This window comes from Dendrobates tinctorius, unplaced genomic scaffold (genome assembly GCF_039654945.1).
Source record: "Dendrobates tinctorius isolate UK_male_01 unplaced genomic scaffold, ASM3965494v1 ptg000079l, whole genome shotgun sequence".
Classification (NCBI taxonomy): Eukaryota; Metazoa; Chordata; class Amphibia; order Anura; family Dendrobatidae; genus Dendrobates; species Dendrobates tinctorius.
Window position 1 is genome coordinate 22675522 of NW_027361747.1, and position 15810 is coordinate 22691331.

A 15810-nucleotide genomic window follows, 5' to 3' on the forward strand; every position below is an offset into this window, starting at 1 on the left:
TTAATTTAAGAAAACAATAATCATGTGCATGAGATTTCTGAAATCTCACAGCTTTTGCTTTTTCTCTAAAAAAGTAGCTTTTAATTTGCATAAAAAAACACAAAGTGTGAACGTAGCCTTTTAGTGTTTATAGTAATATGATCATTATTTAGAGCGGCCTATTACAGTAAAAAATAAAACACAATATTCTGTGACATATTTGAATCAATTTGCCAATTATTATTATATTAATTATCCTAAAAAAATGAACAAACCAACAATACTCTACTTTGCATTACCAGTGTAAATAGTTATGTGTCCAACTGAGTTTTAGCCCATACTTTAACACATCTTCTTATTAAAATAAAAAATGTATAGATGATCACAAAGACATGAGCAGGAAAAGAGCGCTTTTGATTTTCTGTGAAGCAGTAGGACTGTGAAACTATGATTACAAGGGTTGGACTGGTGGTCAAAGAGACATGGTAATTATAATGTGAGAATTGAAATGAAGGGAGAAAGGAAGACAAAGATGTACAAAAGACAGGGTAAATCGCACAGTAATAATAAAATAACATTTCAATAACTAAAATACTTTACATACTATTTGATATAACGCATACAAATATTAAAATAATTGCAATAAAACAGTACCGCAATTCTTGGAGAAGTACAGAAAAAACTCACCTACTATCATTTGACCTGTTAGTTGACCATTTGGGTTCCTTGCATTTACTGTTACATTCCTGTCTGATTGTAACACCAGTGCACTGTCCTGCAACATCGAAGAATAACTTTGTAAGATGTAATGCTTATATAGAATCATATCACTAGGTACATAGATGTAAAACTCACTGTAAGGCTATAATCAAATTTCCATTGTACATATCTGTGTGCTGTCCAATTTTGCGTGCCAGGGAACGCAAGTGCCATCACTAGTGGAACAGCAATGGCACAGTAGGTGAGTATAAGTGTTTTTATTTTAGCAGGGCAAACATTTAGAGTGAGAAGGGGTTGTCCTAGTATTGGACACCTTTAAACGTGAATTATAGGTCTTACTGCTTTATTAGACAATAATAGCTAAAATATGAAGTCAGATTTTCTGATCTATCTTAGTTTTTTAATAGTTATAAGTAGAGTTGAGCGACTTTTGGTTTTTATGGTCGAGTTTCGTTTCGTGAAACCCGACTTTTCCAAAAGTCGGGTCGAGCAAGATCGGCCGATTATAGGGAAAAGTCGGGGTCGTCCCGAAACACGAAACCCAATGTAAGTCAATGGGGAATAAAAGTCGGCAGTGAGAGGAGGACAGGAAACACACCTACAGTGCTCATTTGAATGCCAAAAGCATAAATTCTTCTTACTTAAGCTGGTCAACCTTAATTAACTTCATAATACAAGTTACGCACTGAAAAATGGGGGTTATTTGGCTAAAGTTGTGGGGGGGTAGGGCTGGCTCCAGGTTTTCATGTGCCCTGGGTGAAAGAGCGCCCCTTTAACACATAATACCACAACTCATCATGCTCCGATACAGCAGAGAAATAGCGGTATAGTACAATGAAAAATACTTCACTTTTTACATCTCATGACGAGGCCCATCTATTTCTCCATACAGAATCATTGGTCCCATATAATGTTTGAAACAGTATATGATGAGCTCCACATAATGCTACAGTATATGTTGGTCCCCATGGATGAAGCTCCACTGTCTTATGGGCCCAAATAATGCTCCAAACATAATGGGCCCCATTTCTAATGCTCTAGTGTATAATGGGCCCTGTAAATGCTGCTCCAGTGTCTGATGTCCACCTTTGGAATATTCCAGTGTATGGTGGGCCCCATCTATCATTCTCCAGAGTATAGTGCTCCCCAAAAATTGCTGTCCCAACATTGAAAACAATGAAATAAGTCTCCTCGCTAGGGAATCCCTGTACTAGTCTGGACTCCTCGTTGTCCCCATCTTCCATCTCACTGCACAGCATTTCAACCTTGCAAGTGCTGTGATCCTGAGCAAGCAGGGGGGGCCCACTCGTTGGCGACGGCGCTGGCACAGGGCCCCTGATAATACGGTGGTGTGTCTGATGGCGGGTGGGCCGAACCTGCACTTTCTTCTGCAGCTTCCGCTTTGTCACCGTGTAAGATGGAACTGTATATGGGAAGGGTAACCTGAGTTTCATCAGGGTCAGATTCAGGCCGTGTAGCGTGCGAGGGGAATGTAGTGGTCTGGGTCAATGTACCAGCAGATTCATCGAGCAGTGGCTGGGCATCAGTGCACTTGTGTCGCCCCCAGGAGTACGGTCGCCACAGTGGCATTACCTTCCTCCTAGGGAGTGTGATGTCATGCTTGGGAGCAACGAAGGATCTCTCTAACAGGTTAACTGATTGGGCGGCGTTATTCCCACGAGTCATGACCCTACAAACAGCGTTCATGAAGGCAAAGTGTTTGTTTTACGTGGGCAGTATGGTTGCAAAGCTGAACCTTAAAGGAATGTCCAGAAGGGCACCACCAGGAGTGGAGCCTACGGCGTAATTTGACTCAACACGGGCAACCTCAACCATGCCAGCTACAGAACAGATGCACACATTGCAAGCTTAATTCCGTTAACGAACGAGACTCCGTCATGCCCCGCGGTCCGAGTCCAGCTTACTAGAGGGACACGTGAGGCTCTGGCACATGAGATTGGCCAATAACTGGTGTGTCATGCCCTTACATGTCCGTGGCTGCATGTGCGCTACACTGAAAAGGCAAGCGTTTGTCGCTTACAGGTGCAGATAACCCGCTGAACAACGTTAGTGATGGGGATCACTGATTACAATTATTACTCGCGAACAATGATTTCCCAGTAAGTGCAGGTCAACCGCAGTTCCGGAATTAGGCCTAACCGTCATTCCTGAAAAAAATGAAAAACTTACATGTGCAAACCACAGGTGCTGTAGCTTGCTTAACAGCTCGCCAGCCGTTCTCACGCCAAGTATGGGTTACACGTGATTGCACAAAGGTGAGAAAAGGTACCGTATCCCCGGATAACATGTATGGATAGCGTACACATTCAAAAGATATGTCTATACATCAGGAGGCAGGCTCAGACGGTGTTAGGCCCAGTATGGCTTGCACGTGATTGCACAAAGGTGAGAAAGGGTACCGTATCCCTGGATAACATGTATGGATAGCGTACACATTCAAAAGATATGTCTATACATCAGGAGGCAGGCTCAGATGGTGTAAGGCCCAGTATGGCTTGCAAGTGATTGCACAAAGGTGAGAAAGGGTCCCGTATCCCCGGATAACATGTATGGATAGCATACACATTCAAAAGATATGTCTATACATCAGGAGGCAGGCTCAGACGGTGTAAGGCCCAGTATGGCTTGCAAGTGATTGCACAAAGGTGAGAAAGGGTACTGTATCCCCGGATAACATGTATGGATAGCGTACACATTCAAAAGATATGTCTATACATCAGGAGGCAGGCTCAGACAGTGTAAGGCCCAGTATGGCTTGCAAGTGATTGCACAAAGGTGAGAAAGGGTCCCGTATCCCCGGATAACATGTATGGATAGCGTACACATTCAAAAGATATGTCTATACATCAGGAGGCAGGCTCAGACGGTGTAAGGCCCAGTATGGCTTGCAAGTGATTGCACAAAGGTGAGAAAGGGTAGCGTATCCCCGGATAACATGTATGGATAGCGTACACATTCAAAAGATATGTCTATACATCAGGAGGCAGGCTCAGATGGTGTAAGGCCCAGTATGGCTTGCAAGTGACTGCACAAAGGTGAGAAAGGGTACCGTATCCCCGGATAACATGTATGGATAGTGTACACATTCAAAAGATATGTCTATACATCAGGAGGCAGGCTCAGACGGTGTAAGGCCCAGTATGGCTTGAAAGTGATTGCACAAAGGTGAGAAAGGGTACCGTATCCTCGGATAACATGTATGGAATAGCGTACACATTCAAAAGATATGTCTATACATCAGGAGGCAGGCTCAGACGGTGTTAGGCCCAGTATGGCTTGCAAGTGATTGCACAAAGGTGAGAAAGTGTACCGTATCCCCGGATAACATGTATGGATAGCGTACACATTCAAAAGATATGTCTATACATCAGGAGGCAGGCTCAGACGGTGTCAGGCACAGTATGGATTTGACGGCCCAGACTACACAGCGGAGGAGCAGGGAGAGGTAAAGATTGCAAATGCTGGGGCCCTGCCCAAGCAAGGGGGGCCCACTCGTGGGCGTCGGTACTGGCACTGGGCCCCTCATAGTATGGCGGTGTGTCTGACGGTGGGTGTGCACCACCACCATCAGAGACACTTGATTGCACTATGAGGGACCCTGTGCCAGTGCCCGCGCCCAAGAGTCGGCCTACCCACCTGTCCAGGGCAACGGCACTCGCACGGTGTCGTGCGCTAGGTGGTGACCCCGGCCATGGGGGGGAGGCAACACAGTTAGGGAGTTTTAGAAAGTGGCATATGTTGATGTTGGACATTCAGCTGATGCAAAAGACAAAATAGGTCAAGTGCCAGGAAGAGGTGGACCAAAGCAAGCCATTTTTCTGTCACGCTATGTGTCATCAGGGGAAGATGGGACAAAATCCTTGGAAACCCATGCATGGTTCATTTTAATGAAGGTAAGATCATCCACATTTTGGGTTGACAGACGGGTCCTTTTTTCTGTCAGGATTGATCCAGCTGCACTGAAGACTCTTTCCGATAGCACACTTGCAGCTGGGCAAGCGAGCTCCTGTAAGGCATATTGTGCCAATTCAGGCCAGGTGTCCAGTTTAGCAGCCCAATAGTCAAAGGGGAATGACCTGTGTGGGAGAACATCTATATGGGAGGAAAAGTAGTTTGTAACCATAGTTGACAACTGCTGTCTCCTGTCACTTTCCATCGATGCTGTATTACCAGTTGTGTGAGCGGTACTTGAAAAATCAGTCCACAACATTGTCATGAAACCCCTGTCTCCAACGCCACTTCTGCTGTGTGCACCATGAACACCTCTGCCAAGCTGCCCCTGGCCTGTACGGCTCGTGTGAGAACCATCACCGCTCCTGTGTGCTGGGAATGCCTCAAGCAACCGATTTACCAGAGTTGCTTGTTTATTAGCCAATATTAGGTCAAGGTTCTCCTGTGGCATGATGTTTTGTAATTTGCCTTTATAGCGTGGATCCAGGATGCTGGCCAACCAGTAGTCGTCATCGTTCATCATTTTGGCAATGCGGGGGTCCCTTTTTAGGATCCGCAAGGCATAATCTGACATGTGGGCCAATGTTCCCGGTGTCAAAGATGCACTGCGAGTGCTGGTTGGAGGAGCACTTTCTGGCAAATCCACATCCCTCCAGTCACGCACAAACCCTGTAACAGACCTTGCCACGCCAACATTTTCACTTGCCCCACGAGATGCATCCTCCTCCCCTAAGTAATCATCCCCATCATCATCCTCCTCCTCCTCTTCTTCCTCCAACTCGTCCAGGAGAGGTCCCTGAGCAGACAATGGCTGAATGTCATCAAGGATTCCCTCCACCTCTTCCTCCTCGTCAACATTGGCTGCAGACGTCTGCTCCTTAAGGTGCGTCAAAGTTTGCATGAGCAGACGCATAAGTGGGATGCTCATGCTTAGGATGGCGTCGTCTGCGCTTACCAGCCGTGTGCATTCCTCAAAACACTGAAGGACTTTACAGAGGTCTTTCAGCTTCGACCACTGCACACCTGTCAACTCCATGTCTGCTCTCAAAGTGCCTGGCCGTGTATCCTCCCACAAATGCATTATGGCCTGCCTCTGCTCGCACAGCCGCTCCACCATGTGCAGGGTGGAGTTCCACCTTGTTGCAATGTCGATAATGAGGTGGTGGTTGGGAAGGTGGAGCAATCGCTGCAGCTTCAGCATACGAACTGAGTGTACAGGCGACCGGCGGATGTGCGCGCACAGTCTTCGCACCTTATGGAGCAGGGCTGTTAACTCCGGATAATTTTTGAGGAAGGACTGCACCACCAGGTTCAAGGTATGAGCCAAGCAAGGTATGTGGCTGAGTTTTGAAAGGGCTATGGCTGCCACAAAATTACGGCCGTTATCACTAACTACCTTGCCTGCCTCGAGATGTACACTGCCCAGCCATGACTCATTTTGTCGCTTCAAGTACTCGGCCAGCACCTCGGCGGTGTGTCTGTCGCCCAAACACATCATCTGCAACACAGCCTGCTGACGCTTTCCACTAGCTGCTCAATAGGGGGACACCTCGTGTGCAACAGTGGCAGCTGCAGATGGAGTGCTTGTACGACTGCGCTCTGTGGACGAGCTTTCGCTTCTGGAGGAGGAGGAGAAGGAGGAGGGTGGAACGCCTACAGCCATCTGTTTCCTATACCGTGGGCTAGGCAGCACTGTCCCACCACCGCTGTCCCCTGTGGACCCTGCATCCACCACATTAACCCAGTGCGCAGTGATGGACACGTAACGGCCCTGGCCATGCCGACTGGACCATGCATCAGTTGTGAGGTGCACCTTTCCACTCACTGACTGCTTGAGTGCATGGACAATGCGGTCTTTCACATGATGGTGGAGGGCTGGGATGGCTTTGCGAGAGAAGAAGTGGCGACTGGGTAGGTCATAGCGTGGTACTGCATAGGCCATGAGTTCGCGGAAAGCTGTGCTTTCCACCAACCGAAAGGGCATCATCTCAAACGAGATTAGTTTGGCAATGTGGGCGTTCAAACCCAGTGTACGCGGATGAGAGACTGAGTACTTTCTTGACCTACTCATAGTGTCTGGGAGGGTGAGCTGGACTTGAGAGCTGCATATGGTGGAAGTAGCGGTGGACAGGGCGGACTGAGAGAGGGTTGATGATGGTGATGGAGTTGGTGTTCTTTCTGATGGCCTAGAATCAGTCTTTCGTTGATATAACAGTGGGATTCCCTGACTGCTGTGGCCTTGCAATGACACCTCAACATTTGCTGCTGTGCTAACCGGTGGGCTTACAGTGGGGGAAACAATGTAGCGTTGCTGACTACCTTCGTTGTGATCAGTTGCACATGTGGCACTTGAGGTTTGGTGTTGTGTCCACGCTTGCAAGTGCATGCTGGTTAAATGTCTAAGCATGCAACTGGTATTCAATTTTTTCAGATTTTTCCCTCGGCTAAAGGTCTTTGCGCACTTCTTACAGATAACCTTGGCCTGATCATGAGGATTTTGTTCAAAAAAGTGCCACACTGCACTCTTCCTACTTTGGCAGACATTTTGCGGCCTAGCACGCTGTGATCTTTTGACCCTCTGGACAAGCTGTCCAGCAACTCTTTTGATTTTTGGAACCTGTCTTTGGAGAGCTCCGGGCCTGCCAGATAACAGCTGTTGCGATGTTGATGTCTGCTGTGGATGCTCCTCATCTGAGCTATTGGAAGCAGCACCCTCTTCCCCCAATGGATGCCAATCTGGGTCAACAACTGGGTCATCCATCACCTCCTCTTCAATGTCATGTGCACCTTCCTCTGTGTCACCGTGTATGGTGGTATAGTGTGCGGGAAGGGGCACCTGAGTCTCATCAGGGTCAGAATCTGGCTCTGTACACTGCGAGGACAATGTAGTGCTCTGAGTGAATGTACCAGCAGAATCATCTATCAGTGGCTGTGCATCAGTGCACTCCATGTCAGATTCATCTTGGCCTGGGTAATTCACCATTTCACTTGATAATCCAGGCATGGTATGTGAAAACAGCTCCATGGAGTAATCAGTAGTATGGCCTGCGTCATCCTTCAATCTTGGTTGTGGTGAAGGACACAAGGAAAGGTGTGGTTCATGAACATGAGCCTCCAATGACGACTCAGTGCTTTTACTTTTTACAACTTCAGAAGAGGAGGCGATAGAGCTGGAGGCTGAGTCAGCAACGTAAGACAAAACTTTTTCCTGATGCTCTGGCGTTAAAAGCGGTTTGCCAACTCCTAGAAAACTAAGCCTTCGAAGCCTTAAGGAGCCAGACGATGATGCAGGCTCAACACCTCCTGCATTCGATCCTATTTTGCTTTTGCCACTACCATCAGATCCACCACCAACACCATCATTACCAGCTGCCAACCCCTACCCAATTCCACGGCCTCTTCCACCAGCCTTCCTCATTTTTGGTAGAAATGTAGACAAAATCCTACAAACTATATAGTAATGTAAAACAAGGTACAAGGTGTCTATAGGACAGGGGAGATTTAGATTTTCTGCAGACACTTGTGGACACTGGACACTTGGATTGTGTGAGGCCCACTGAATATCACAGCGCTATGTCACAGGCTCGATGGCACAGGTGTGAAAAAAGTGACTACAGGATAAGGGAGATTTTGAATTTCTGGGAGATTTTGAATTTCTGCAGACACTTGTGGACACTGGACACTTGGATTGTGTGAGGCCCACTGAATATCACAGCGCTATGTCACAGGCTCGATGGCACAGGTGTGAAAAAAGTGACTACAGGATAAGGGAGATTTTGAATTTCTGGGAGATTTTGAATTTCTGCAGACACTTGTGGACACTGGACACTTGGATTGTGTGAGGCCCACTGAATATCACAGCGCTATGTCACAGGCTCGATGGCACAGGTGTGAAAAAAGTGACTACAGGATAAGGGAGATTTTGAATTTCTGGGAGATTTTGAATTTCTGCAGACACTTGTGGACACTGGACACTTGGATTGTGTGAGGCCCACTGAATATCACAGCGCTATGTCACAGGCTCGATGGCACAGGTGTGAAAAAAGTGACTACAGGATAAGGGAGATTTAGATTTTCTGCAGACACTTGTGGACACTGGACACTTGGATTGTGTGAGGCCCACTGAATATCACAGCGCTATGTCACAGGCTCGATGGCACAGGTGTGAAAAAAGTGACTACAGGATAAGGGAGATTTTGAATTTCTGCAGACACTTGTGGACACTGGACACTTGGATTGTGTGAGGCCCACTGAATATCACAGTGCTATGTCACAGGCTCGATGGCACAGGTGTGAAAAAAGTGACTACAGGACAAGGGAGATTTTGAATTTCTGCAGACACTTGTGGACACTGGACACTTGGATTGTGTGAGGCCCACTGAATATCACAGCGCTATGTCATAGGCTCGATGGCACAGGTATGAAAAAAGTGACTACAGGATAAGGGAGATTTTGAATTTCTGGGAGATTTTGAATTTCTGCAGACACTTGTGGACACTGGACACTTGGATTGTGTGAGGCCCACTGAATATCACAGCGCTATGTCACAGGCTCGATGGCACAGGTGTGAAAAAAGTGACTACAGGATAAGGGAGATTTTGAATTTCTGCAGACACTTGTGGACACTGGACACTTGGATTGTGTGAGGCCCACTGAATATCGCAGCGCTATGTCACAGGCTCGATGGCACAGGTGTGAAAAAAGTGACTACAGGATAAGGGAGATTTTGAATTTCTGGGAGATTTTGAATTTCTGCAGACACTTGTGGACACTGGACACTTGGATTGTGTGAGGCCCACTGAATATCACAGCGCTATATCACAGGCTCGATGGCACAGGTGTGAAAAAAGTGACTACAGGATAAGGGAGATTTTGAATTTCTGCAGACACTTGTGGACACTGGACACTTGGATTGTGTGAGGCCCACTGAATATCACAGCGCTATGTCACAGGCTCGATGGCACAGGTGTGAAAAAAGTGACTACAGGATAAGGGAGATTTTGAATTTCTGCAGACACTTGTGGACACTGGACACTTGGATTGTGTGAGGCCCACTGAATATCACAGTGCTATGTCACAGGCTCGATGGCACAGGTGTGAAAAAAGTGACTACAGGATAAGGGAGATTTTGAATTTCTGGGAGATTTTGAATTTCTGCAGACACTTGTGGACAGTGGACACTTGGATTGTGTGAGGCCCACTGAATATCACAGCGCTATGTCACAGGCTCGATGGCATAGGTGTGAAAAAAGTGACTACAGGATAAGGGAGATTTTGAATTTCTGGGAGATTTTGAATTTCTGCAGACACTTGTGGACACTGGACACTTGGATTGTGTGAGGCCCACTGAATATCACAGCGCTATATCACAGGCTCGATGGCACAGGTGTGAAAAAAGTGACTACAGGATAAGGGAGATTTTGAATTTCTGCAGACACTTGTGGACACTGGACACTTGGATTGTGTGAGGCCCACTGAATATCACAGCGCTATGTCACAGGCTCGATGGCACAGGTGTGCAAAAAGTGACTACAGGATAAGGGAGATTTTGAATTTCTGCAGACACTTGTGGACACTGGACACATGGATTGTGTGAGGCCCACTGAATATCACAGTGCTATGTCACAGGCTCGATGGCACAGGTGTGAAAAAAGTGACTACAGGATAAGGGAGATTTTGAATTTCTGGGAGATTTTGAATTTCTGCAGACACTTGTGGACAGTGGACACTTGGATTGTGTGAGGCCCACTGGATATCACAGCGCTATGTCACAGGCTCGATGGCATAGGTGTGAAAAAAGTGACTACAGGATAAGGGAGATTTTAAATTTCTGCAGACACTTGTGGACACTGGACACTTGGATTGTGTGAGGCCCACTGAATATCAGAGCGCTATGTCACAGGCTCGATGCAGCAGGTGTGAAAAAAGTGACTACAGGATAAGGGAGATTTTGAATTTCTGCAGACACTTGTGGACACTGGACACTTTTGGATTGTGTGAGGCCCACTGAATATCAGAGCGCTATGTCACAGGCTCGATGGCACAGGTGTGAAAAAAGTGAATTGTAGAATTGGGCAGAATAGGAATCTCCCTAGAGTGTAGGTCTGTAAGAACGGAACAAGTCCTCCACTTATCCTTCCACAGTGACACACAGATAGCTTCACTGTGGCTGTGATAACAGCCGTTACACGGTACTGTGTGAGGAGCGTACACCGCTGTATGGTGTGAATAAATGCACGCTCAGTACCTTAGCAGGACAAAAAAAAAATTGGGATTGCTTTTAAAAAAGCAGTTTGCAGAGCAGTGGGGAAACAGCATTGCAGCTGTCAGGAAGCCTTAGAAGGCAGCCTAACAACCAACACCGCTGATCCACCACAATATAGCCTCCCCTTGCACTGCACACACAGTGACTGGTGTGTTGCACAGGCAAAATCGCTAGCAGCAGAAGCAGTTTTTTTGTCTTCTTCCCTGCCTAACTCTCTCCCTACAGAATCAGCAACCTCTCCCTATGCTAAGATCGGCAGAAGTAAGATGGCGGTCGGCGTGCACGCCCTTTTATAACCCCTGTGACGCCCACCAAAGCAAGCCAATCACTTGCATGCCCTTCTGAAAGATGGTGGCGACCCCTGCCTATGTCATCACGTTGCCCACAGTGTCCGTGGATCCTGATTGGCTGAAAAAGAGCGCTAAACAAACTTTTGAAATGCAACTTTGGCGCGTAAGTCGCCGACCTCGTGGCCGACCTCATCCTAGGGTCGGGTTTCGTTTCATGAAACCCGACTTTGCCAAAAGTCGGCGACTTTTGAAATTGTTCGACCCGTTTCGCTCAACTCTAGTTATAAGATAAAATGGGAAAGAGTGACAACGAGAGTAATTTTTCTATTATGTGCACATGTTGGGCTATATTAGGCTTTATACACATTTATAAAAGTCATGAGCAATTTTGAAAGCATTTTGCACCAATACATCATTTTTATTTTGAACTTATTTTGAAAGTTTTAGTTTGATAGTTTTAGAAATAATTATGATGTGAAACTTTTTTAAAAGGTTGTAGAAATTGTAGCAAAAATAATCCCATAGATGAGTAGTGTAAAAGTGGAGGATCTGGCCTTAACCCACTTAGGCTGTGATTCTGTCCTTTTTGAATTAATATATATACATAGTAGGGAAAATAAGTAATTGGCACACTGACGATTTTGCAAGACTTCCCACCTACGAAGAATGGAGAGGTCTGTAATTTTTATCATAGGTACATTTCAACTGTTAGAGACAGAATCTAAAAAAATTACATTGCATGATTCTTAAATAATTAAATTGGATTTTATCTGGTGAAATAAGTATTTGATCACCTACCAACCCTGCACTCATTACCCTGTATTAACTGTACCTGTTTGATCTCATTACTTGTATAAAAGACACCTGTCCACACATTGAATCAATCACACTCCAACCTATCCACTATAGCTAAGATTGGAGAGCTGTCTAAAGACGCCAGGAACAAAATTGTAGACCTGCACAAGGATGGGATGGGCTGCAGAACTGTAACAAGGAAGACTGTGGGTACCTTTATGATACTGGGTCTGGAACTGTCTAGGCTGCGTCCAATGTTGCCGGGGGAAGGAATGTGGAACTGGACAGGACCAATGACCTGATGAGAGGGTCATGGTAAGACCAGGCAGTGAGCAGGAAGCACAGGAAAAAGGGAGAAGTTTCCTACCAGCAGGGAGAGAGGAAGCGGGGGTGTAACACGAGAAGGGAGAGAGATGGAGCAGATTCACACCTCAGCAGAGCTTACATGAGAGACCCCAAGAGGCAGTGAGCGTGCAGAGCATCGGGCGCTCAGCTAAGCAGCGTGCGGTGCTCGCATTGAGAAGCGGGTGCTAGGTGTCGGATCCTGCGGTGTGTTCCCCATCTTTCACAGTCATGCAGTGGAGCACACATAGGACAGAGACTTCTGCAACACCCCTCCCCCACACTTTTGCTACAGAGATTAATTGACTAGAGGTTCAGCGGGCAGAACCAGTGACCGCCAGAAGCTGGACCGTAATTTGATGGGTCACATCTGAAGATGCAGTGCTGGCTGCTGCCGGTATTCCCACTCTCATCACACTGCATGTGGATGAGGAACAAAGAAGTTATGATAAATCAAGTTCAAATATCAGACTGTTGAGTTACACCTTAATTTTCACTGTTGTCTATTAACTCCCTGAGAGAAGATCATTCCCACTTTCTTTGTTAAAAATTAAACTGCATTGTTGTTAAGCATTGTTCTGCAATCCCTGCGTTTCTGCATCCCCGTACAAGCTGACACTTAGGTTAGTTGGCAGGATGCAGTCTATAAACATAGAGACAGCAGACCAATCTGACATGAGTGCCCCGAGGTCCAGCTTACAGCTGGGGGGCCATGCTCAGCAATCTCCCAAAATTCATGGGGAGTAATTTAATGCTGTGGGACTGGACTGTGCAGGTTAAGAACATGTTGAGGATGCATCCTATGTCCTCTGCTATGAAAGCAGAGATTGCCATGATGACCCTGGATGGTGAGGCTAGATGTCTTGTAATGTTTTGTCCCCCTCATGAACGGGAAACTCTGCAAAAAGGAGTTGCAGATTTTGGAAGAGACGCATGGGGATCCCCCAATGTTGGGGAATCCAAGAGGTGCACGCGCATATCGCCAAGTGGGATGATGTGGGGGCAATAGGAGTGGGGTCTCCTGATGTGATATTGAGGGATCAATTTGTGGCGGGCCTCAGGGACATGTCGTTTAAGCAAGCTTTGCAGGAGTGCCTGCATGTCAAACCATGTATGACCTTCTTAGAAATTGGGGCAGAAGCATGCATGAGTGAGCAGGAGCAGGGGACAGCAGCCTTGGCAGGGATGGTCCGGAGCAATTAGGTACCCACCTCGCCTGTGGCTGATCCAAAGTGGACCCGAGAGATCCAGAAGGAAATACGGGAAATGCGGGAAGCGTGGTCCAGACCAAGAAGAGCCCACACTGTAGCTCAAAATGCACCCAGAGACAGGAGTGACTCTGTTGTTGAACATCGCCAGGGAATGGGACAATCCTATGCAGAATGGAATTTGACTTGTTTCAAGTGTGGGAATGTCGGACACCATACCCGAGAGTGTGCGAGACGGCGACCGTCCCTACATCGTCAGCTGTTAAAATTAGTGGGCTCTGTGGCTGGGGGATGCCGCTCGGAGCCTGAGAGACCAAGGAGGAGAGAGGGCAGTCCTGAAAGTTTAATTTCTATGAGTCCTGTAATCTGGGCTGAGGTGAATGGGTGAGCCAACCACTTATTGATCGATACTGGATCCCAAGTGACCACCATATTATTTTCCTGAAGTGACACGGACAGAGTGGGGCCCGGTGATCAGGCTGACAATAACCAATCTGCTACCCATCCCGGTTGCAGGGGTGATCTGGATGAAGATTAAAGTGTGCAGCAAAGATGTGGGTCAGAAAGGAGTCATATTGGTCGCAGGAGATACTGGCAACGGTCCTGCGGTGACTCTAGGGATGAATGTAGTGAAAGAAATCAGAACTCTCCTGATCAGTGAGCTGCTAGAGGCCTTTCTGGTCCAACCCTCATCAGACTGTATGTGGATGAGGAGCAAAGAAGTTATGATATGTGAAGTTCAAATATCAGACTATTTTACACCTTAATTTTCACTATTTTTGTCTATTAACTCCCTGTGAGGAGATTATTCCCACTGTCTTTGTTAAAAATTAAACTGCATCATTGTTAAACATTGTACTGTAGTCCCTGCATTTCTGCATCCCCGTATCTGCTTACAGGACAATAAGCAAGCAGCTTGGTTAGAAGGCAACAACAGTTGGCACAATTATTAGAAAATGGAAGAAACACAAGGTGATTGTCAAGCTTCCTCAGTCTGGAGCTCCATGCAAGGTCTCATCTCGTGGGGTAAGGATGATTCTGAGAAAGTGCAGGAATCTGTTATGATTGGGTCACTGAGGAGGAGAGCAAGCCCAAGCTAAGTCACAGAAAACCAGAGAGGTTGGTAACTAAGCAGATTGCAGACCCCTGATCCTATCCACACAACTAGCAGTAGCCGTGGAGCATGCCTACGATGATCCTAGATGCCATTGCACAGTGGGTGGGCTAACTAAGCCTAAAGCAAGAAAGGGGATATCTAAACTGCCCCAGAGCAGACCCCAAAGGAATAGATAGCCCCCAAACATATATTGTCGATGAGACAAGATGAAAACACAAACGCAGGCAGGAAAATAGACTGAGCAAATGATGGGGCCCACACTCACTAGACAGGACAGGAAAGGAAAGACACTGTCTGCAATCACGCAAAAAACCTTGCAAAAAAGGACAACACGTCTGATGCAAAAAATACTGAAGTCGCACGACTTCGCCCACTATATCAGCACTCTGGTATATTCTGAAAGCAGAGCAAAAAGAGGCCAATTTAATAAGGGACAGAAACAAACTGGCACAAGCAGTAACATGTGGATGGTGATTCAGCACAGCCTCATCAGGAGCAAGCTGACCACACAAAACTGAGATAGACAAAACCAGATCAAATGTAAACAGAATAGCAAATGAACACTTAGCTGAACATGCAGAGACTGAGCTGGAAACTAAGACCTCAGGAGGCAAATCATCAGCAGGGATAGAGGGAGTCGGCTGTCTTAAATCCCAATCTGAGAGTCCAGATCTCCAATCGTCGTCCTCATTATCAGGTGGCAAGCCTCTGTTAATTAGATCAGCTTCATTGCCTCCAGTAACCACCAGAGGGAGCCCAGAAAGAGAACTCGCAACCGCTCTGTCAGTTGTACCAGCTCCACTACCTTCAGTAGTAACCAGAGGGAAGCCTGAAAGTGAATTCACAACAGTACCCCCCCTTGAGGAATGGTCACCGAATCCTCATCCACGCCACCAGGCCGATCAGGATGGGCCTGGTGAAAAGCATGAACCAATCTTTCGCATGAATGTCAGAAGCAGAGACCCAAGAATTATCCTCTTGGCCATAACCCTTCCATTTGTCCAATTACTGGAGTCTCTGTCTAGCCAAATGAGAATCCAATATTTTCTCTACCTCATATTCCACATTGCCTTTAGCCAATACAGTGTCAGGAGGCACCGCCATTGGAACTACTGGCTCCAC

General features: G+C 46.8%; 1 protein-coding gene across 4 annotated transcripts in view; it reads right to left on the reverse strand.

Annotated features, from left to right (window-relative positions):
* Positions 1-15810, reverse strand: part of SGCZ (sarcoglycan zeta) — a 1731118-nt gene that overhangs the window by 172895 nt on the left and 1542413 nt on the right. For all 4 annotated transcript variants that reach the window (XM_073583597.1, XM_073583598.1, XM_073583596.1 and 1 more), the window contains one exon: positions 667-754. In XM_073583597.1, coding sequence (XP_073439698.1) covers positions 667-754 — 88 coding nt within the window. The remainder of the gene's footprint in view (positions 1-666; positions 755-15810) is intronic.